Source organism: Triturus cristatus, chromosome 9, assembly GCF_964204655.1.
Source record: "Triturus cristatus chromosome 9, aTriCri1.1, whole genome shotgun sequence".
In the NCBI taxonomy this organism is placed as follows: domain Eukaryota; kingdom Metazoa; phylum Chordata; class Amphibia; order Caudata; family Salamandridae; genus Triturus; species Triturus cristatus.
In genome coordinates this window covers 651,090,877-651,115,185 of record NC_140592.1, presented here as the reverse complement: position 1 = coordinate 651,115,185, position 24,309 = coordinate 651,090,877, and the positions used below count along the sequence as shown (strand labels likewise).

The window sequence follows — 24,309 nt, the reverse complement described above, 5'->3', positions numbered from 1 at the left end:
GGTTGAACAGATGAATGGTACTATCAAAAATAGAATAGGGAAAATGTGGTTGGCCACAGGTATGAAATGGCCTGATGTCTTGCCTCTGGTACTCATGACTATTAGATCAATTCCAGACAGAACTACAGGATTGAGTCCTCATGAAATAATAATGGGACGTGCGATGAGACACGTGTTTATACCAGTCAACAAGCTGATGACATGGTGTTGGAATACTGTAAAGGCCTGGCTGACGCAGTTCATTCTGTGTTTCATCAGGTTGGAGCGGATGCCACCACACTTGAAAAGAAGCCAGCCCATGATCTGAGCCCAGGTGACTGGGTAAGGATAAAGGTCCACAGAAAAGAAATTGTTTGGTTCCAAGGTGGGGAAAACCAAGACAAGTCATTCTGACCACAACAACAGCTGTGAAGTGTGCTGGATTGAAAAACTGGATCCACACAAGTCACACATTGAGAATTCCGAATCCGGTGGACAGCACAGGAAAAGAATATTTTGATGAATCAGAATCAAGTACTGAGTCGGATGACGAAGGGTCAAAGACATGAGAAAACTCTGAAGGGGGGGAAACAGAATCAAGTTTAGCTTTGGTCCCCAGAAGTAGCTCTCTGAGAAGAAGATTGCAGGTTTCTGAATCCAGTGATTCTGGAAACGAGCAAGAAGCGCAGTATTCTAAAAAAGAACAGAGAAAGAAAAGAGGAAAGAGTACTGAAGAAACAATAAAAGAAATTCGTGAAAAGAAAGTACCAGATGAGAGACTGAGAGAAATTCCACCTGAAATAACAAATTTAAGTGAACAAGGGACAGGTACAGAGAGAGAGGGACAGATTTCTGCGGAAGACCCCCCAGGAGGTGTAGGGAACTGCAACATCCAGTTAGGTGAAGGGACAAGTAGCCAGCAGGAAGATTGCGTGTCGGAGATCCGAGGAGGGACAGAAGTAAGGAAAACAAAACAAGTGGTGGAAGAAGAAATCGTTGAAAAGACAAAGGAAGTTGAGACAGAGTCTGAAGAGAGTGAGAATGAAATACCTGAAGGTTGAGTTCTAAGAAAGAGAGCTTGGAGGAATGAAAAGAATGACAAAGGAAGTAAAGTAAAAAGAGTTGCAAAAGATGACGTTTGGCCCAATAAAATAAGGAAATTTAGATATCGACTGACACGAGTGAATTAACCAAGAGCTGAACAGGTGAATGAAGTGACAAGTCAAGAAAAATCAAAAGAAGACGAAATAACTGAGGATAAAGAGAGTAAAAGAACAAGGAAACCTAACCAGAAGTATAAGTCACCGGAATGGACATACGTGGCTCTGCCTGAAAAGGGAGAAGAGGCAGATAGTCAAGGAAATCCAGAGGAGGCTGCACTGAAAGTGGTTGAAGAAAAAGTAGAATCGGAAATCCTGAGAGTTCTCTTGTCCGACATTGGAGAAGAAGAAACAGAAGTTCAGGAAATTCTGTATTTGGATGACGAGAGGAAAGTGAAGAATGATGAGATGCCAAACTGAATAAATCAAGAAAACTGTTGATGAAGAGAACAAGAAATTAAATCAAAAGATAGATGCTGGTAGAACCAAATAGGTGTTAGAGCCTTAGGTTAGAAAACTAGTTGTGAAGTGAAAGAGGCTAAGTCAAAAGACACGGTCCATTTTAACAAAGATGGCTAACATAGATAGTAGCAAAGGTAGATGTACATTCATGAAAAGATGGTGTAAAATGTGTTGTTGTTGTACAGGATTAATAATGCTTTTATGGAGCATCCTTGCTCTTGTCATTTCTATTAAGGTCACTATAGATACATTAGAAGGACATAGTGAGAACAAAACTAATATAGGGAAAATTCCAAAGGTAGTTCCAACTAGAATGGATAACAATTATTTGCATAAAGACAGGTCAATTACAGATTTTTCTAATAATGTGTTTTCAAAATTATTGTATGAATATGTAAAGACAATAGACGTACGGGACTGTTACGTATGCATGCAGTTACCTGCATCTGTTTCTGAAGGAGTGACTTATCATCACCTTCCAGCAACGTATGGAATAACATGTAGTGTAATAGCTAGTTTATTTTATCAGACAGGGAAATTAGAATATTATTTTTCAGATGTAGATAACATTTTTGTGCAAGTGCCTTCTTTTAATAAACTAAACAAAGTAAAACCTGCTAGGGTATTAGGTGATTTTTTCTTAGAAACTAAAGAACTAACATTAGAATATACTTTTAGAAACAATTTGACATGCAGTTTGAAGAAGGAGGAAAGGACATTCTTAGACATGGTTGAAGAAAGGAGATTGAAAATGCAAAGAAAGGCAGCAGAAGGGAAAGTGGAGAAAACAGTCTGGGATGTAGAAAGAGAAAAACACTTGAAAGGAGAAGCTAGTCCAACTATAGCTTTAGACTGGCCTCAGAAAGGGAAATTTTGCATTCGAAAGAATCAAACTGTGTATGATAATTATTTTTTAGGTAATAGTGAGTGCCATGATACATACCGAATCATGGGTAGATGGGGATTTAAAGGTGGTTATTTGTGAGAACAGGGCATATTATCATTTGCCAGACCATTGGTATGGCACATGTTACGTAGGCCTGGTATTTCCAAAAAAATTTCATATGGATAGAGGAGAAAATGGTGTACATAGTTTGAGTAATCACTTAGCGAGGAGTAAGAGAGAATCTTGGGCAGAAATTGTAGGTGACATTTTTGGAGCATTGATACCAGCAGTGGGAATAACTCTGAATGCAAACAAAATTAGAAGACTTTCAACAGTAATGCATCGCTTGTCAACAAGCACCGCTGGAGGATTCTTATTGGTAGACACTGAAATGGTTGCCATGCGTGCTATGGGAATGCAAAGTCGACTTGCCCTTGATATATTATTGGCAAAAGAGGGTGGAGTCTGTGGAATGCTGAAAGTTCAACATTGTTGTACTTACATTCCTGACGAAAGCAAAGATCTGAAAATGTATATTAGGAATATTACTGAATTGCATGATGAAATAGTACCACTGGAGGATGAAGGTGTTTGGGACAAGATGGGAAAGAAATTAGCTGCTATTAAACATTTCTTAGTTAAGCTTGGTAGTACAATTGTAGGCAAAATATTGTTTCCATTAACATGTGTAATTTGCATAATTTTAGTGATAAGATTAGGTTGCATTTGTTGTAAAAATAATAAAAACAAGAAAAGAGTAAAAAGCGAAAAATCAAAAAGAAAGGATAAGAAACAAGAAAGGGAAATTGAAGAGATAGAATTAGAGGAGTGGAAGGAGAGTATGTACGAATCAGCAAAAAGAGAAGACGTAGGTGAAACTGAATTATGATTAAGAGGAAGAAAACATTTTAAAGATTCCGTAAAGACAGAACAAAATTTTGGGGTGGTATGGGGATAAAATCACCAAAGGGGGGATTGCTGGAGCGGGTAATGCAAACATTTTGTATACCCTCCCCATTTTGCATGTTTACTAATTAGATTCATTATTTAATTATAATTGGATTAATGGATTGAGGTGGAAATAATTAATCAACCTTATTAATGACTGAAATACACGTGGGATTGCTTTGCATGATTTTATTAAATCGTAAACTAAATTATGTACGCATACTAATGATAGACAATTAGAATATTACATGATATATGTCACTTTTGATTTGTGCTCTATTTTGTAAGTATAAACCCGTTTGAGTGTCGCTTATTGCTAGATAAATACACACACATATGGGTATTAGTGAGGGAATAACATTTATTTAGTCATTTCTATGTATTAATTACGTTTTGGGTTTCTTTTGCTTAAGTTGACCATTTGGGCCTGTCGTAAAATGGCTGCCTCTGGTACCTAACCCGACTGCTGACGCTGTATGATGCTTGGGTGAAGTGCGCCTGCGCTGACGCCAGCTACAGTGGCCTCATCATGACCCTAACCAGACTGTACCCTTCAAGGTTATCCTGGGAAACAAGCCAGCTTTTCAGAAAGAACAATAATGTGCTTCTAAAAACCGGAACAAGCAGGAATAATGACCTCAGAGACATTATTTTGGTGGGAATCCTGTCAGACGATTTCGATTGACCAATCAGAAGATTTGAAGACCCGTTTTTGCTACAATTTGTCAATGATTTTTACTATAAATTATGGTAGAATAGAGAAGTTGGTGCGGGTTCGTTTCTGGCCTTTCTCGATTTCCTGACATTATGCTGATGGAGAGGACAGTGACACTGCAGGACAGCTGTTTCCCTGAATCTTTGACGGACTGAATTAATGCCCAAATTCCTGATGAACTGAATTTACTAAATTTGATGGGCATAGATTTGCGAGACTGCCAGATTTGACATAGAGGACGACAATTAGCCAGAATAGGTAAATATGGATGGCGACTTGATTAAATGAATGATTTAATTTGCAGTAATTAGATAAAGATTGAAATTGAATAACTACAGAAATGAGTTGGGTTGTTTATTCATTGAAAATGTGTTAACGACAAGTTGATTAGAGAATTAGAAATCAATCTAAACCTGCAACTAACTGATCCATCCCGATTTATGAGAGGAATACTAAAGGTGAAGTTCAGGGCCTAATGAGTATCAGAAGGTTGTGTAGATTTGTCGCTCATTAGGGTAAAAAGTGGTATTTCCTTTCATGCCAGCGTTTGGAAGATAATCGCCTCCCAAGAAACACAGATTGATGGTGAGTGAATGTTGGTGTTATGGGCCCCACCAGCGAATGTATGGATAGTGTTTGTATGTGAGAACATTGGTCTGTAACGGAGGGAGGGATTTTGCATTCCACGCTGGAGCACGTGCACATGTGGAGATTCACTTGCAGGAGCGAGCTCCACGATATGGTAGCAATTATCACTCACGCAAGTGAATCGCGCAGGCCCCCCTCCTCCCCCCTGCTGCCATGCGAGCTTGTGCTTGTTTACACGTTGACACTGTCTGGACAAAGGTTCTATCTCATTACTAACGTAGCAGATCCACAATTATGCGGAAAACGCCGTTGGCGCAGATTCGCTTTACTGGAGTGGCCCTGCTTATCAGTTACATGTTCACCTCACGGCAGACTGCTAAACTGCTCATTATTCAACCGTGTGTACAAAACACTTCTGGGTACGTTCTCTTTCCCTTTAAAGGCCTCTATTGAGCAGTTTATTTCCATGCTGACGTCAGACGCTACTCCGAGGTAACTCGGGATCACGCTGGAAGCAATGGATCTCAAACTCTTCAGTCTGCTGAGCCTCTGTCATCTCCTACGCATGGAAGAGGGCCAGGAGCACTTAGCGGGGCATGCAAGGCCTGGATGTTTAAACTTGCACAATAATCACGTGCGCATACGAGCGCGTGCTGGCACGTGTCGGTGGACGCCCCTGGCACACCTTCTGACTCGGTGTGATCTGTAAAATCACCTGAAATACAAAATGCAAACTTGTGTATGGTAGAAACTCTAGTGCAGAGATTAATTAATATTACAGTGTTGCCTCAAGGCAGCACAGATAGGTGCAGAGGTCCTCATGTGCATATTGTGTATAACAAATTTCATACATGGTCTCCTCTCGTTTGCTTATTAATTTAAAAGCCTCGCGTAATGTTTAGTAGGCCGGATGTGACAACCCGGACTCTCCACAAGCATGGCATGTGGTAGGCATTGGTATTCTGTACCATAATCTCACTCAGCATTGTGGGGAATTGTAGCTGCCAGCGAGTATTTCTGGGAACTTGGAAGTCCAGAGTCAGTCTCTACAACACCATGGGGGAGATATACCATGTTATAGGGTAACACGGCATGCAACCAGCGGTCGAAGTGCATAACAAACGTATGGGAACTGTGATGCTGCGCGCAATGGGGGTGGAGTGAGTGAGCATGGGGTTGAGGTCATGGCATGATTAAACAAGCATTGGCATAGCCAATAGGTCTCGCCTTTGGGACATTATAAGTGTTTAGCCATGCAATGGTTGATGTTGTTGCACCAAGGATATTGTGCTGCATAACTAAATACTTATAAGGTCCCAAAAGCAAGACCTATTGGCTATGCCAATGCTTGTTTTTCTTGCATGTGACATGATTGATCAGCATATCTCACAGGAGCTTTTAGGGTCCTGAGCAAACAAAGATGGTGTGGGCAGGAATTATAGGTCCTCTTGTTAGCTTCTTCTGCCCTACAGGCCTGACTTAAACAATTCTATTAGAGGAGTCAGACCTTCAAGTGTGGTGTCCTGCATCATTCAGCCCCATCTCCCTAAGGAACTCCCAAATTGAAATAGATATTGCCTAGCGGAATAATATCCAGTAGCATGATGACAATGACGAGAGTATGTTGAACTTTTGTGAAACTAATACAGTAAACTTTTAGCTTCTGATAACCAAAGTACTTCATATTTGTTTTTAGAAAATTTGTTAGAAACTTACTAAACAAAGACCCTTTCACCTTGTTCACACACACAAAACCTTGTTTGATTAAATAAAATAATTACAAATTCTCATCATTTTTGCACTCCTATAATTTAACAAGAAATTATAAAATTGATAATATTAAGAAAGTGGTTAAACCTTTGTACATAATTTATACTTTCAGTAGTGTTAAAAGACTTTGCAATAAAATATTAGCTAAGTCTAGGATGTAAATAGATATTCGTCAAAACGTCCTATGTCCTAGTCTATTAAAACTAGCTTGGCTGTTGCGAAGTACATGAATTATACAAATCGACAATTTAGCTGAGTATTTTCACTGTTTAGGCACTGGATTAACGCGTGTCTACATGTGCAGACCTTCAAAGCTAAAAAAGCATGGCCGCAGCAGTGATTTCTGAGCATCCAGTCAGTTCACACAGGTGCATAGATTAGGCCAAATGGATTTGTTTTGATAGCCACAACGTCTATAGGTTTTATTTGGACATGTGTGCTCCCATTTTGGAGTCAAATCCTTAGTCCTGAAGGCACCCTTTCTGTAATTTAGAAATTTCAGTTTGAGATAGTCAGAAAAATGAACACCCAAATATCCTTGTTGCTTTTTCTGATAATATCTATTTATCAACATCCACACCTGCAATTTTGTTTGGCAGATTTCTTTTTAAGCTTGATTTCCGACAGTGTCATTGTGGAAGCTCATAAATTATGCAAATGGAGACTTTCCAACGCTATGTTCAAATGGTTATCCCATGTGTTGCTTGATTTAGCTCTTGTGATTGCTTGCCAGACTACATTGCCTAGCGAATCCTTTGAGGCATCCTTTGGTTTCCTACTGAGTTTGATAATCTCCCCTTGTCGGGTAAGGAATATGCTACTTACCAGTGTGCATCTGTTCTTGGCATGTAGAGCTGCAGATCTACACACTTTTGCAAAGATCGCCATCTGGTGTTGGGCTCGGATGTTTGCAGTTTGTTTTTCCTCTTGGAAAGTCTTTGGAAGTGACGAGGTTGGTGACTCCTCCCTTGGAAGGTATTGCGCATGGGCTTCGGCTCCATCCTCAGATTGTTTTTCGCCAACAGGGAAAGATGGAGCGTAGTAATAACAGTGAAGAAACCCATGTGTGTTGTATTTAAATAAGATAGACTGGAACAGATACAGGTAGCCGGGGAGGCGGGTGGGTGTGTGTAGATCTGCAGCTCTACATGCCAAGAACAGATGCATACTGGTAATTTGCATATTCCGTTCGAGGCATATGAGCTGCAGATTACACACTTTTGCATAGACTACATAGCAGTTCCCAACCTTAGCGGCGACCACCAGTATCTGTTGCAGTGGTTTGAAATAGTGTTTTTAGTACAGCCTGGCCCACACTAGCTTGTTGCTTGGTTTGCACATCTACACAGTAATGTTTAGTGAAAGTGTGCGGTGTTGACCATGTAGCTGCTTTGCAGATATCATCTAATGGGATGTTCCCTAGAAAAGCCATAGAAGCCCCTATCTTTCGTGTAGAGTTTGCTTTAGGGGGAACAGATAGCGTTCGTTTTGCTTTGTGGTAGCAAATCTGTATGCATTTTACAATCCACCTAGCTATCCCTGATTTTGAGATGGGGTTGCCTTTGTGTGGTGGAGAGAAAGAGACAAATAGTTGTTTGGTCTTTCTGAAAGGTTGTGTTCTCTGGATATAGTAAAGTAAGGCCCGTTTAACATCTAGCGTGTGCAGAGCCCTTTCTGCAACCGTTTGAGGTTGTGAGAAAAATACCGGTAATTCTACCGATTGATTTAGATGAAAGGGGGAAATGACTATATTTAAGTTCCACACAGGTGAGGGTGGTACTCTGGGGGGAATTATTCGTTTCAGGCCTTCCATGAAGGCTTTAATGGCAGGTACTCTGAAAAGTGATAGGTGCTTTCTGTTCTGTAGGTAAGCGGCAATTGCTGCGAGGTGTAGCCGAATGGATGTATATGCTAGGTTACACTTTTGTAGATGGAGCAAGTAGCATATGATGTGCTGTATAGATGCGTCTAGAGGATTGATTGTGTTATGGCAATAAACAACAAATCTTTTCCACTTGGCAGCGTAGCAGGCTCTAGTGGTAGGGCGTCTAGCTTCTCTGATGACGTTCATACAGTCAGGGGGAAGGATAAGGTATCCGAATTCTAGGATCTCAGGAGCCAGATCGCAAGGTTGAGCTGAGCTGGGTCCGGGTGTCTGATCTCTCCATGGTTCTGGGTTAGGAGGCATGGTGAGAGGTGTAGCTTTTGGTGTGGTACTACAGAGAGTTCCAGCAGCGTGGTGTACCACGGTTGTCTGGCCCACGTTGGAGCTACTAAGATCAGTGTGAGGGAATAATGTTGTAGCTTTCGCACCACTAATGGAATTAGTGGAAGAGGTGGAAAGGCGTACGCAAATTTGCCTGACCAGTTCATCCATATCGCATTGCCTTTGTAAATGGGTGTGGGTATCTGGCGGCGAAGCTTGGGCATTTTTTGTTTTCGTGGGCGGCGAAGAGGTCTATCTGTGGATGCCCCCACATCTGAAAGAACGGGTGAAGAACTTGTGGGTGGAGTTCCCACTCGTGGATCTGCTGCGTCTGTCTGCTGAGCAGATCTGCCATGGTGTTTTGGACTCCTGGGACATGTTGGGCTAGGAGAAAGATTTTGTGTGGAATTTCCCATCTCCATATGCTCTGTGCTAGTTGAGAGAGCTGTGGAGAGTGTGTGCCGCCTTGTTTTTGAATGTAGTACATGGCCGTCAAGTTGTCTGTGCGAATGAGGACTGCCTTGCCTAAAATCTGTGTCTGAAAGGATTTTAGGGCTAGAAAGATTGCCAGTAACTCCAGATGGTTGATATGGAGTAACTTTTGTTGCGGCGTCCATGTGCCCTGCACTGTGAGGTGTAATAGATGAGCTCCCCAGCCGGAGAGCGATGCGTCTGTTAGTATTATTTGTGGAACCAGGTCCAGGAACGGTCGACCTCTGGAAAGATGTGTGGTGTTCCACCACTGCAGAGAGCGATGGGTGCGACCGTCTACCAACACCAGATCTGTCAGTTGCCCCTGGGCCTGGTTCCATTGGCGCGCTAAGCACTCTTGGAGTGGACGCATCTGGAGTCTTGCGTGAGGCACTATGAAAATGCAAGAGGCCATCATCCCTATCAGTTGCATAAACACTCTTGCTGCAAGAGAGTGTTGAGGTATGAATCTTTGACGCAAAGCCTGAATGCTTGCCATCCTGGCAGGATTGGGGTGGGCTATGGCTTTTGAGGTGTCTATGGTGGCACCGAGGTATTGCTTTATGTGGGATGGTGTTAGCTGGGATTTTTGGTGGTTCCCCGTGAAGCCTAGCTGGTGAAGTAGTTGGATTGTAGTGGTGGTGTGGTTGTAGGACGTGGCTTTTATGAGCCAGTCGTCCAAATATGGGAAGAGGTGAATGTGCTGTCTTCTGAGGTGTGCCGCCACTACCGCTAGGCACTTGGTGAATACCCTTGGTGTTGTTGTGACCCTGAATGGGAGCACCATGAACTGGTAGTGTTGCCCGTCCACTACAAATCTGAGGTACTTTCTGTGAGCATGGTGTACCGGAATGTGAAAGTATGCATCTTTCAAGTCCAGTGTGGTGAGAAAGTCGTTCTGGGAGAGGAGCGGAAGTACCTGCTGAAGTGTTACCATGTGAAAATGGTCCGAATGTATGTATGTATTTAGAGGCCGAAGATCTAGAATAGGTCGTAGAGTCTCGTCTCTTTTTGGTATTAGAAAATATAGGGAGTAGACCCCTAAATTTTGCTGATTGGCGGGAACTTGTTCTATTGCCTGTTTTTGTAGGAGGGAGATTACCTCCTGTTTTAGTAATGTGGAATGTTCTTGTGACATTGGGCGTTGCCTGGGTGGAATGTTTGGGGAGGTAGATGTCAATTCTAGGCAGTACCCTGAGCGAATAATTTGGGTCACCCATTTGTCTGAGGTGATGGTCTCCCAGACCTGAACGAAATTTTGTAGCCTGCCCCCGACCGGAGTGGGATGGTCTGGAGGGAGCGGAGGGAAGTCATTGGGTAGGCGGTGTGGCAGAGCGGGTGGTATTTGTTTTGCCTCTGCCTTTATTGTTATTGCCCCTATAGCTGCCTCTTTGATAACCCCTTGTGAAGGTGGACTGAGCAGGGGATTTGTAGGAAGTGGACGCGCTATCTGAGGAGTAGCCTCTAGCTGTACCCCGAAAGGAAGAGCGGCGAAAGGAGCGCCTAGGAGGATGTGACTGCAGGGCTCCCATAGATTTCGCTGTATCCGTGTCCTTCTTCATTTTCTCGAGGGCCTCATCCACCTTTGGGCCGAATAGGTGTTCTTGGTCAAAGGGATGATTTAGGATGGAGGCCTGCACCTCAGGTTTGGAGCCTGATACTCTCAGCCAAGCATGGCGACGGAGGAGGACGCTAGTGTTAATGGCCCTGGAGGCTGTGTCTGCTGCGTCTAAGGCTACAGCGTATGGAGGTGTTAGTTATAGTCTTACCCTCTTGAATTAATTAATTGGCCCTATTCTTGTATCTTTCTGGGAGGTGGTGCATTATGGTTTCTAATTCATCATAATGCGCTCTATCGTATCTGGCCAATAGCGCTTGAGTGTTGGCGATAAGCCATATATTGGCTGCCTGTGACGCAGTGCGCTTTCCTGACGCGTCCAGTAGCTTTGACTCTTTGTCAGGTGGTGGTGCTTCGCCTGACGCCTGGGAGTTTGCCCTCTTCCGTGCAGTGGAAACCACTAGGGAATCCAGTGGCGCTGGCCCTTTGATATAGGCAGGATCTGTGGGGGCAGCTTTGTACTTTTTCTCTATGCGTGGGTTAATGACCCTAGCCCTGACTGGGTCCTTAAAAACCTCTGGCGCATGTTTTATCACTCCCTTGAGCATAGGTAGTATGCAGGTAGACCTATGTGCGGTATCAAAGGTGTCGAGGAGGAAATACTCCTCTACTGGGTCAGTGTGTAGCTCTACCCCGTGATAATGGGCCGCCCTCCGAAGTAGGTGGTAAAAACCTAATGAGTCTTCCGGTGGAGATGGCCTGGAAGGGTAAAGGTCATCTTGAGGGACATCTGGAATGTCTGGATTATTGTAGTTGTCCCATGGGTCTGGAGATCCTGTAGGGGTGGGGTCTTGGGGCACATCCCCTAGATCGTAATATGGGTCCCCCTGATCACCATCGTCTGGAGACGGGGTCGGGGAGCGATGAGGTGGGGGCAGAGAAGGTGGAGGGGGCGGAGGTGGAGAGGGTGGAGGAGATGAGGAAGGCATTCTGAAAGGGGAGGTAGCAGCGTCCTTCCTTTTTGGAGGTGGAGGCGGAGCCGGTTTGTCCAAATGTCTCTTTTTAGAAGAGAGTGCCAAATGTCCAGTTTTTGGATCCTTGGTAAGAGTCTTTTGCAAGGGATCCGGAGTAAACAGTTCCTGTGACAAAGTTTGTTCCGTCGGCGCCGAAGGATTCGGGGCCGATGACTTTTTAGGCTTGTCCGTGCCGTGCTTAGCACTAGGCTTGGGAACCTCCGATTTCTTGGTCGGCGCCGAGGTGGGCTTCGGCGTGGAAGTGTCGGTGCCGAGGGCCTTATGGGGTTTGGTCGGTACCGAAAGGCTGGGTTTCGACACCGAGGACTTTGGTGCGGAGCTTGGTGTCGAGGTAGAGGCTGGCCTCTTTTTCGGTGCCGAAGTGTGTTTCTCTGCACCGCTGGATGGTTGGCTCGAGCCCGAGCCGCCGGAAGGCTTCTTTGGCTTCTTCACCCGGCCCGAAGGTGGGGTGTTTGAAGCAGTGTCTTTGATCTTGCCTAGGCCCGGAGGCGAAGGCGTGACCGAAGCCTTTTTGGGTGTCGGCGCGGATGCGGGAGGGGGTATAGTACTCATGACCCTCTGCACCGGGGTGATGTCCTCCACATCTGAGTCGTCGGCTTTGGATGCACTGACGAGGTCCTCTTCGGTGTGCTGCTGTCCCGGATCTTCGACGTCATCCCCGAAAATGTCGACTGGAAGGGAGGTCGAGGAGTGCGCCATGTTTCGTCTGGCCCTTCGATCTCGAATAGTCTTTTTCGATCTGAAAGACTTGCAGGCCGGACTGTCTCGAGCCTCGTGGTCAGGGGAGAAGCAGAGGTTGCACACCTCATGAAGATCGGTGTGGGGGAATTTGGACCCACATCGAGGGCACTTCTTGAAAGGAGTTCTTTCCATCAGCCGGGACCGGAGCTTGGGTAGGCCCTAAGGCCGCCGTCGACGACTGGAATCGAAGATGTGTCGAAGAGAAGGTGATTGAGGAGATCTGATTTGAACAATACCACGATGAACGAGGATTCCGCTTCGATCGACGAACTGGAAATGTTCGGAACCGAGCCCGATGGCGGAAAAAAACAATCTGGGGATGGAGCCGAAGCCCATGCGCAATACCATCCAAGGGAGGAGTCACCAACCTCGTGACTTCCAAAGACTTTCCAAGAGGAAAAACAAACTGCAAACATCCGGGCCCAACACCAAAAGTGTGTAATCTGCAGCTCATATGCCTCGAACATTTCTGTTTGAGCAACCAAATTCTAAGCAAATATGTGCCCGAGAAGTGTTTGTACGCAGCTTGAACAGGGATCTATATTCAATTGCTTGTATAATGTCTAATGTACTGTCTTCTTTCCCACATAAGATCTCTGCCCCATATATAATTGTAGGCAGTAGTTTTGCTATTACAATCTTTAAAAGTGGTTCAAATGATGGAGTTTACATATTCAAGGTTACAATTTTAAAAACATATGCCTGCAAATTGGCTTTAGCTCATAAGGATTGAAGATTTCTTTTTAAAACTTCCTCTTTTATCAAAGATGACCTCGAGGTAAGAGTATGACTCTATAGATTTGATTTGATTTCCTTTGAGGAACCAGAAGCCACTTTTTGTGTGAGAGCTAAACGTGCTCACCTTCTTTCTATATGTTTATGTTTATACAGTTACTACTAATTTGAAGGCAAATCTGAGTTTGACTCAGCAGGATGATGTTGTGGGCATATTGCAAGCTTTGTAATTGTAGATGTGCTAGTCCAGGTGGAGGAGTGTTTTCCTTTCTAAGTGTGTCATTCAAGTCAGAAATGTATACATTGAGAAACAGTGGGGCCAAAACACATCTTTGCTTTAGACTATCACCTGTAGGTATCTTCTGAGAAAGTGTGTTTTTCAACCCTAGTTTTATTTAAGCCCACGTCTCTGAGTATATAAGTTGTATTGCTCGTATCAGGTTTAAGAGTGCTCTTCTTCAGCTCACTTTAGACCATAAAATATTTCTGGATACTTTGTCGATGACCACCTTTAGATCAATAAAACAAGCATATAACAGAAGTTTCCTGTTTTGAAAATCCTCTGTTAAAATAGATAAGGCAGTGATGTCAGTGATTGTTCCAACTCTGGACCGCATCTTGCATGTTCTTTTTTCAGTTCTGCTTACTTCTTTTGTTACTGTTTTGCTACCTTTCCCTTCCTCCTGTCTCCATTTCTGCATGTCTTGCTTTCGTCTGACGAAAAATGTATGTCACTGCCCACCACCTGTAACCATCTGCATACATTAAGCATTATCAATCGCAGGCCCTCAGATGAGGTTTTAAACAGATTTGTTGCCGGTGAGTGGCTGTCTTGCAGTCACCATTGTTCCAGCAGGATTTCCGTATTGGTGCTTAGATAAATTATGTTAACAATCCTTTGCATGTTGATAATTGGACATAAGAATACATGTTCAGGAACCTCCCTATAAAATGAGTTTTGCCTCAAGTTACTCCTCTCAAGAAGGTTTATATCAGCAATGAAAGCGTTATCTAATAGAGTATATTTGCCTGAAAATGCGGAATACTAGAACCCCGTACCCCTAAAAATAATATATCCTAGAAATCCTTAGCCTTCGAAAAGACATATGTAGGGGGGGGGTCTCACTTCTCCTCTAAAGACAGTGTACATCAGGACATACAGCTCTATGCTAGGAGTGAATAGATCCCTCCCTTGAGACATCAATTCCTTGTGGCAATAAAATTATTCAACATATACAAGGGCATTAAGGCCCTTGCTTAAGCCCTTAAACCTTCTTTCCTGGTCATTTACCTTCCTGGTTCAACCAGAAAATGAATTTCCAGCCGACTGGGTATTAATTGGGTAATATAAAACATGTGTTAATGCTGTATTCTAGCTGTTTTCTGGAGACATTTCACCACCTGAAAGATTGTGAAATTTGGGGAAGTCCTAAAATGATGGAGCATTTTTCATTCAGGTGTGCTAATTGTGCTTCCTGCATCACTTTTCTGGGCATCACGAGCGGCAGAATGTGAATGTTGTAGTGTTTTGGTGTCCCATCATCACCATTGCCTTGGCAGAAGACATTTCAAGATGTGGGAATACTGATGTGGTTTTATTGAGTAAATGGTTATGGAGCCTTATGATCCAACATATGCTTAGAGTAAAGTTTCCCTTTTCTTATGTTTATTTTGGTTGTGCACCTGATTTAAAGTCTTACTTGCTATCAAAGTCTTTCTTGTTAAATAAGACACAGCTTCCTTTAAGCATTTCAACAATATCAGCTTTAAAGCGAACAAGCATGTAGAAGATCTCAGCTCTCCAATTCACCCATTCCCATTCTACACCCTGCGACCTTCGACTATGCTCTGAAGGTCTTCCCAGGTATTGCCCAAAGTCACTTCTATGGCAGCTGTTACTTATAGGGAATGGCAGGAGTCCTGAGTTTGCAAGGGTCCACAAATGAGGCGTCAGATGGAAGAATAGGCACACCAAGACCGCACACCAGTGGTTAATGAACACCTTATGAAGGCAGCTGAAGAACTGCAGCTTCTTTAGGATCTGGTATATCTAGAGAACTTTCCTGCTAGCCCCACTATGGAAAAAGCAGCTTTGGCAAATCTGGAAAGTTTTTAGTCGTTAAAACAGGCAGCACCAGTGCGAGTCATATACTCATACTGGGCAAACCTTAGTTTGTGCATCGTTAGCAGAATTGCAAAACTTAGAATTTGAGCTGCGACAAATATGCCAAGGAAGCTCCATGGGGCAAAATCATAATATTTGTCAGACTGATTTGATCTTTCAATTCATAAACTCTGACCTTTGCAGGAATGGTCTTTTTGTGGTTCATGTCAAGAAGCCACCACTGTCGGCGACATAAGGTACTGGACTAAAGTACAAAAAGGCTACCTTTAGAAGGACAGTTTTCCATGTTTTCCAAGTGTATTATATACAATTCACTGATGTATCTCAAGGAAATTGGAGAGTTCATTGTAAATCAAGCTCTTCAACAAGCCCATCAGAATAATAAGGTAAGCAGGAACACCACTTGTGAGTGGGATTTCATCCATAGATTTCACCTGCTGTAAGCAAAATCTTCGGGTGAAAAACCAGGGGGAAAAATTGAGGAATCTGCATGGCAAATCCAATATCCATAAATGATTCCCCAAAAGTGTATAATCCCATTTATTTCCCCTTGGACATTTATTGGTACTCCCTGTAATGGCAACAGGTTACTCATGATGCAGGCCTTAAATAAAAAAAAGGCCCACTTGGCAAATAAAAATAAACTATTCTTGTGATCATTTAACTAAACATATAATCAGTAATTCCTTATGCCAGAGAGGTCATTCTTTCTAAGCACCTATACATTTCCCTGTAAAGTAAGCTGCTACTAAATGTCTCTGTTCCAAGGTTTGAGTAATGTTACTGCCGACCATCTAAAACTCATCTTGTCTCCCCTTCTCAACCTCAGCTTTATTTCAACAGCTGGACACTGCTACTGGGCCGTTCGATTGTAACCTTTTGTGTGGCACCCTACATATACTTTATTTCTCAAATTACGTTTCTGAAATGGCCATCTGCCATCTTGGAATGGTGAATAAGGCTAAAGTATAACCAAAAAAAACCTAAGATGATTGTCAATACATCAGTGTACAAGACTAGCAGCCATCTTGAAATGCCTTTAGTTTTTCTTATTCCAAAATGGCGATGCACACATGTGCATGCATCATTGGTCATCATGGAATGGTTTTGGTAATAAACAAAGACAAACCATTCTAAGATGGTTTGCTGTTTGTGCATGTGTAAGTATGCATGCAGATGCACCGGTAGCCATCTTGGATTTTTTTTTTTATACTTTACTACTCATTTTCCATTCCAAGCCATTTTCGAATGGTAAAATAGTAATGCACCGAAGGTGATGCCTAAGCAAAAAAGCGTTGGTAAAGCCAATTTCCCCACCCCTGAGTATATCAAAGTAAGACAGTAAGACTGGTTGGCTTTGCCAATGATTTCTGAAAACAAATTTCTAATGACGTGCCCTCCTGCCATGAGGAACATTGTTTGGAAATACTTAGAAATTAAATATTGTACGAACTATACAAGAGGTAAAAATGAATGCCACAGACACAATATTGAATAGGTGTATTGGCAACTGGTTGTAAAGTCATGGAAAAGCAGACACGTGTAGTAGTTTATTGCTACGATTGACACATAACTGTAGTAACTGCAATGCCAATAACAGGCAAATTTAAAGGTCGAGCCGGCTCTCATGTTTAAAAAACAGACTAGTCATCCTGATCTTTGCCAACCAAAAATGGACACATGAGGTAGTTGATTCAAGTGAGGAGGAGGTATACATTTTGGCAGATGAGGGAAGCAATTTCTAATGCCCATGGCACCTTCTGCAGTCAACATTTAGCAAACAGCCTCTCCAACCAGACAAGGAGAATCCTCCTTACAATGGTGTTGTACTTACATAACTTTCTTCCTGCTTCTCCGGAGGAAATCCAATCATCACATGGCGCAGAGTTATGCTGCTCGTTTCTCTGGCAAATCTTAAGAGCTCCTCAAGGATCCATTTTATTTCTTCTTTGAAAAGGTATCCGAAGGTCCCGGGACCAATGAGCGGAAGAGCTAGGGATGTCACCTTTGAAATGTGGACTGCTTCCAAACACCTTCTGAGGTTCTCTCTGTAAATCTGAAAATGTTCAAGCAGTGAAACTATAGACACACTTGCGATGAAAATATTTCTTACATTGTAAGTTCTGAAGAATTTTGAAGACAAAGCTCCCGACACTAGCAAAGCAATTTAGAGATAACATTGGAAAAATGTTGCCACTTTAAATCTTGGAGATTGCAAACAGCAAATGGCATTCATAAGTGCTAGGACCGACAATACCAATTAACTAACACTGAAGATGACTGACCAATGGCCCATTTTATTGTGTGGGCTGATCCAACATGTGAATGGCACTGCAGCTGAGAAATGGCAGAAGGGGGCTGGCTAGGAGACCTTTTTAGGTCTCGCCTTACAAACAGCTTTAGCAGTTTGTTGGAGATGGCCTAATATCTACAATGCAATATACAGAGTGGGCTTTGGGTTAGCTCCTTGCTCATGACTCTATAACTTTATTGTCTCTCAGTTACGTGCTCCATATTCAATGTCTTTCCTTCCAATTCTTGTATTTATTTTCGCCCCAGGAGCATTACACATTTAATATGTTTCTGATTGGTTGGCTTGCATCCTTCCACTGCTGGCACTGTTCAGAACTACTTTTGTTCTTTAGACAGCCCTTAGGACTGCATATGTTTTCTTGCTCTCTCCCTCCATGTGCTCATTCCCCCTCACATCCAGCTGTCCTGTGTTCTCCATGTTGCTCCCCCAGCTCATGTTGTATCCTCGCCTCTCCCCGTCTCACTTTTAAAAAAAAAAACTATTCCTCTCCCAGCTCCTCCTTACCTCTTTTTACCCTCCTCACTTAGCGTCCCATTTCCCCCGTCTTTCTTCCTTCCGCGCTCTAGTTCGGACACCGCTATTAGTTTTGCCAATCCCATACACCTTAAAAATGCACCAGCATTTGCAAAGCCAATACCAGGGATCAGCCCTTTCATATTTTTTATAATTTATTTGTATAGAAAACATTGGTGCCTGTTTAACACAAGCATTTTGGAGTAGTATTTTACGTACTATTTTACACACACTTTCTATGCCTTTGTGAATTGGCCGCAGAATATGAAAATGGGAATAATTTGAGATTTTGGAAGTATTCAAATAAATTAGCACAAATAGTAAGGACTCTGCCCACTTTGCACTTTTACTAATAGGGGGATAATCAATACAATGCACAAAAATATAGAATGTCCGTACAACATTTTAAAGTTTTTTAAATGCACTATATGGACTATCAATGTCACTAAACTTAACTTTATGTACACCTAACCATATCTACCATCAATTTACACATTCTGGCCACTTGCCACCTCACACTAACCATCAATTTACAAATTCTGGCCACTTGCCACCTCACACTACACACCCATATTACATACTCACAAAAACACTTTTACTACTCCCCATATCCCAAGTCAGGAGGTGAATGCACATTTTTTTTATAAATGGACATGGTCAGACAGACATAATGCTAACACTCTATAACTTAACAGTTTTAAATGTATATTAATATCATATCCAGATTAGAGTGTTTACCATAAATCACTCAATTATTCTGAGCCTAACCGTCATCCCGCTTTAACACACGCACACGCACACACACCACAATCATATGATTAACCAGATAAATTTAGTACATATTTCCACTACCCAGTCACTGATATGTTACTCATTTATGAGCATCATGAAAGTATGAAAACATTATTTTCTATACTTTTAGGACAGCTGCCGCATTGCACGTGTGCATTGCATCCCACAAAGTTTTGGCCATGTTGAATAGATGTAACACAATGGTCACCACTAAAAGCAATTGACACAGGTAACCCAATTGCGGCAAATGCTGAGCATTGGCAAAGCAGGGTCAATGCCAGGACTCAGAAGCAAAATATGTGGCTATGTGTGAAATACACTCTTACCTACAACAAAAAACAGTACAGGAAAGGGTGGAATCACATCCGGGTGTCCCCTTAACACAAGCCTCTCAGCATTCGGTTCTTCTAATCACTGCAGTAACCATTCCGGAAACAAGAAAGTATTTAACAAAATTGAACTTCTACTCGTGCTTGGCAGACATGTTGTGCGCACATTTATATTCATGGTCTACTGGTTCACTCTGTAAACATGGGCAACATTGGAGTGCCAAATGTAAACAGACTTAGAACAGAGGTGCGTCCCACTTGTCCTGGTTGTAGCTGTTGAAGGAGGATAAACTAATCTCTGCCTTTCCTTACTTACATCCTGTTGCAAGGACTTTTGGCTGCTCGTCTGGAAGACAAAGGTTTTGTTTTTGATAACTGCAGCTTCACAGAAACTAATATCTCTGGTGGTTATCCTCCATTAGTGAGAGACTGGAAATCATAAGTGTTTGCAACAAAAGTTGATTCTATAATATGTAATGAAGAATCAACAGTGCCATCTAATGACTAAAAGTGGAACTTTCATTATGCATTAATTCACTGAATTTATAGAAAACATTTGTTCCTATTTCTTGAAAGGAAAATACTGTTAGTTGAGTGTGTTAAACAATTCTGGTTTATTGCTTGGCATGAAAAGAATGCCAAGGACACAGAATATATAGATAGTCTATTCACCAGGAAAGCACACACAAGAATTATTGTTTCATATACTTTGAAATATATTAACGTTGCCATTATGTCTCCAAGGGCCAGATGTACAAATATTAAGATTAGTGATTACCAAATACCGATTTTTACCGAATACCTATTTGGTAATCGATATACTCAATCTACTAAACTTTAAATTGTAAAATAGTGATTTCTATTGGGTTGCAAATCGACCTACCTCATGAATATTAATGAGGTAGGTCGCTCTTTGCAACCCATTAGGAATGATAGCATTCATAGGCCACCATGCCTGTGATTGTTTGTAAATAAAGTCACCTTTTTCTTTGAAACGCATCCCATTTTCCTCAAAGGAAAACTGAATGTGTTCCAGAAGAAAAAAAATGAAACGTTTTTTTTTTTAAGTAGGCAGTGAGTGGCCGGTGGGACCCTTGCCTGCTCTTCATAAAATATATTTATATATTTTTTTTTATTTCAAAAGAGTTTATTATTTTAAAGGAACAGATGAAAACATAAAATACAAGTACAAGTGATACAAATGATATCAGCTGGAGCATACAATATGGAATAATCTGTATATAACAGAAAATCAATTAAATTATAGAAACATCAAATAATAACTGGAGGAAGTAATTATCAAAAGTATCACCATCAGATATTATTTTAGGTAAGGAAGGAAAGAAAAGAAGAAAGAAAAGAGAGAAAAAATATAGTAAGGCTGAGGAAAGACAAGAAGAAGTAAAAGGAGAGAGAAGGATTTCCAAAGGATTCACCCAACAACCAAGAGCATATTAACCAGACAAATCAAAAGGGGTACTGTTCCACCGAACCCTCCGAAGCCCTTTCCATATACGTATCCAGAGCCTTCCACACACCATTAGATATAGAAGGAGAAATATGGGCATTATCAACTGAAGTATGAGCACTCCTTAAAAAGGAAACCCACGCCCACCAAGTATGATAAGAGACTGAGGAGAAAGATTTCCAATCCATGAGAATTACTTTGACAGCAATAGTTAGTAAAAGATCCAATAATTGTACCTCCATGGGATCTAAAGGCAAAGGGACCGAGGCCGCCAACGGGCCTAACAGAATTAACGGGAACGAGAGTTGAAACTTGATATTAAAGATAATCATTAGATGTTTGTGAATTAAACCCCAAAAGGGTTGAAGAAGAGAGCAGTCAAAAAACATATGTTGAAAATCGCCTGGTGCAAGATCACAGCTCCAGCACCGATTGTCTTCTTTTAAACCTAGCGAGTATAAACGAGTGGGGGTCCAATGAAGAAGATTAATAGAAAAAAACTTAGATTGCATTAATGAAGGGGCAATTTTATTACGAAGAGAAAATTTCCCAATATCTTGCCAAGTGTCTGAAGAAATATGGTCGGTAACCCCATGATCAAAATGATGCAGCCATTTTTGCTGTGTAACAGTCTGGGAAGGAAGTGTAGAAGACGACAAAAATTTATAAATCCTAGAAGCCACATGACCAGACCTAATCCATAATTGAAAAAGCGTAATCAAAGAGGAGGAAGGATGCAGGTGTACCTTAGCAAGTGCTACCTTAATCTTAAGAAAGGTATAAAAGTCTAGATTAGATAAAGAAAATTGTTGAGCCAGATTAGAAAAAGGGAGAGGGTGATTGTTAGAATCATAAAGATGTTTGACAAGAGAGATACCTATCCCAGCCCAGTAAGACACCAAGTCTGAATCAATGTTGATTTTAAATTTGGAATTCCGCCAAATAGATGACCAAGTGGTTTTTTGTAGCGGGACCGCCAATCTCTTATCAACCTTGCGTATCGCCGCAATAGTGTCTAGAATAATCGATCTAGAAAATGGAATAGAAAGGGTATTCGTGGTTAAAAACGCGACGGTCGGAAGAGGGGAGGCCAGTTCCTGTTCAATTAGCAACCAAGCTGGAACATGAGTAGAGGGAGAGGAAAACCACAGTGCACCCTGAGAGGCCAGAAAAGCAGATTGATATTTCTCCCAATCAGGAAGATTGCATCCTCCCATATCATACGACCTCCGCAAGAATTTATATGCAATTCTAGCCCTTTTGTTATTCCATAAAAATTTGGAAGTTAATAGATCCAAATCATGAAAAAAGGTATCAGATAGCTTTACCAGCAGCATAGAAGAAACAAAATTAACAATGGGTGTTATCATTTTAAGAGTTTGAAGTCGGCCCCACCACGAAATATGCTTCGGAGACCAATTGTCTAAAAGACTTCGTACCTTAAGAATAGTTTGAGATTCGTTATAAGTAACCGTAGCATAAAGGGTGGAACAAAAATAAATACCCAAATATTTTAGTAGCTTGGATTGCCACTTAAAGCCCGCCGAGCCCATGTGAGAGGAGAAGCAATAAGCATTTAGAGGGAACATTTCTGTCTTATCTTTGTTCAGGGTATAACCTGAAACTTTTGAGAAAACAGAGATCGTATCAGAAATGGCAGGAATGGCCAGAGCAATATCATTCGAGAAGATGAGGACATCATCAGCGTACGCAGCTGTTTTTAGCTGATGAGAACCAAAAGAGAACCCCTTAATGTCAGGATGTACATCAATCATTCTGAGAAGAGGATCAATGGACAACAAGAATAAGAGAGGAGACAAGGGGCACCCTTGTCTAGTCCCCTGGCGAAGATTAAAAAAAGACGACGTAGCTCCATTCACTCTTATGTTAGCTCTAGGTCGGGAGTAAAGAGACATAACCATTCGAATAAAGGGATCACCAAGGTTGTGTGCACATAAAACAGCTCGTAAAAAAGGCCAGGAAACCTTATCAAAGGCCTTTTCAGCATCCAGGACCAAGGCCGCCGCCGGCAGGTTAGATCGTTTAGCTGCACCTAGAATATGACAAAAAGTACGAATATTATCCCGTGCAAGACTCCCCTTAACAAACCCTGTTTGTGAAGGGTGAACTAATTGCGGAATAAAGGACTCTAAACGCTTAGCCAAGATTTTAGCAAAAATCTTAGCCTCCATGTTGAGAAGGGAAATAGGACGAAAATTCTTGGGGTCTGAATGATCTTTCCCTTCTTTGGGGATTACAACAATAGTAGCATCAGCAGCAGAGCCAGCGACAGAACCTTCTTTAATAAAGGCGTCAAAAAGGGATTGAAGTTTCGGCACAAGCACAGATATGAAGGTTTTATAAAACAAAATAGGATAACCATCAGGGCCTGGAGCTTTACCAGAACGAGTAGCTTTAATTGCAGTAATGATTTCGTCAGATGTAATCGGACCATTCAGCGAGTTATTATCTTCCTCCAGTACCACTTTCAAAGGGACTGACTTCAAAAACTCCTGGCATTGTTCAAAGGAAGCTTGAGTAGAAGGGGTATATAACTTATTATAGAAATCGCGGAAAACCTCAAGAATTTCCTCAGTTTGAAATTTTTTCTTACCAAACTGGTCAGTAATAGAAGAGATTTGAGAGGACTTACAAGAGGATTCCTGGAACTTTAATGTGGCTGCAAGAATTTTACCCGCAAGATTTTTTAAGAGCAACTTCTTAGATTTCTGAGCCTGGAGACCAATATGAGCTCTCTTGGTAACTATAGTATTGTACTTATACTTTAAATTCTTAATAGACTGGAGACAGGCCTTATCCTGAGAATGACGAAAAAGGGACTCTTGACGTTTAATATCATCTGCTAAATCTGTGAGCTCCTTTTTAACCGCTGCATTCCTTCTTGACATACACTTAATGACCTGACCACGGAAAGTGCATTTAAAAGAATCCCAGAGAACCACAGGAGAGCTGACTGAACCAACATTTTCAAGAAAAAACGTCTCAATGTCATTGGAAAACTCTCGAACCTGGGAATTGTCATATAACACTTCTGTATTTAGTCTCCACGAACGAGATCTTGCCCTAGGGGCAAAAGACATAAGAGTGAAAGTCACCGCGGCATGATCTGAAACCAAGATAGGATGAATAAGCGGAGAAGAAGAAGATTGAACAAGAGAGGAGTGAACCAAAAGATAATCAATGCGTGAAAAGGACGAGTGAGGGGAAGAAAAAAAGGAAAAATCACTGCCCGTAGGATTATGAAGACGCCAGACATCCTGAAGATGGATCAGAGAACACATATTAATCAGATGTTTATGTGCTTGAGGTGGTCGAAAATTAAAGGCAGAATTCCTATCCAGAATAGGATCCATTGGTAAATTAAAGTCTCCACCTACAATAAGATTGCCAGAATGAGGTGTATCATTAAGCTTTTTAGTTATTGCCTTCCAAAAAGACGGGTCATCCTTGTTAGGGGCGTAGATATTCATGACAAAGAGATCGGCATTACCATCGGACATCTTAGAGAGCAACCACCGACCCTCTGTATCCTGCTCAGAAGAGACAATAGACAA

At 41.9% G+C, this 24,309-nt stretch overlaps 1 protein-coding gene across 2 annotated transcripts in view; it reads right to left on the bottom strand.

Moving 5' to 3' along the window:
• LOC146798442 (uncharacterized) overlaps positions 1 to 24,309 on the bottom strand; it is a 549,773-nt gene that overhangs the window by 105,704 nt on the left and 419,760 nt on the right. For both annotated transcript variants that reach the window (XM_085625710.1, XM_085625711.1), the window contains one exon: positions 17,153 to 17,374. In XM_085625710.1, the coding sequence (XP_085481836.1) occupies positions 17,153 to 17,374 (222 nt within the window). The remainder of the gene's footprint in view (positions 1 to 17,152; positions 17,375 to 24,309) is intronic.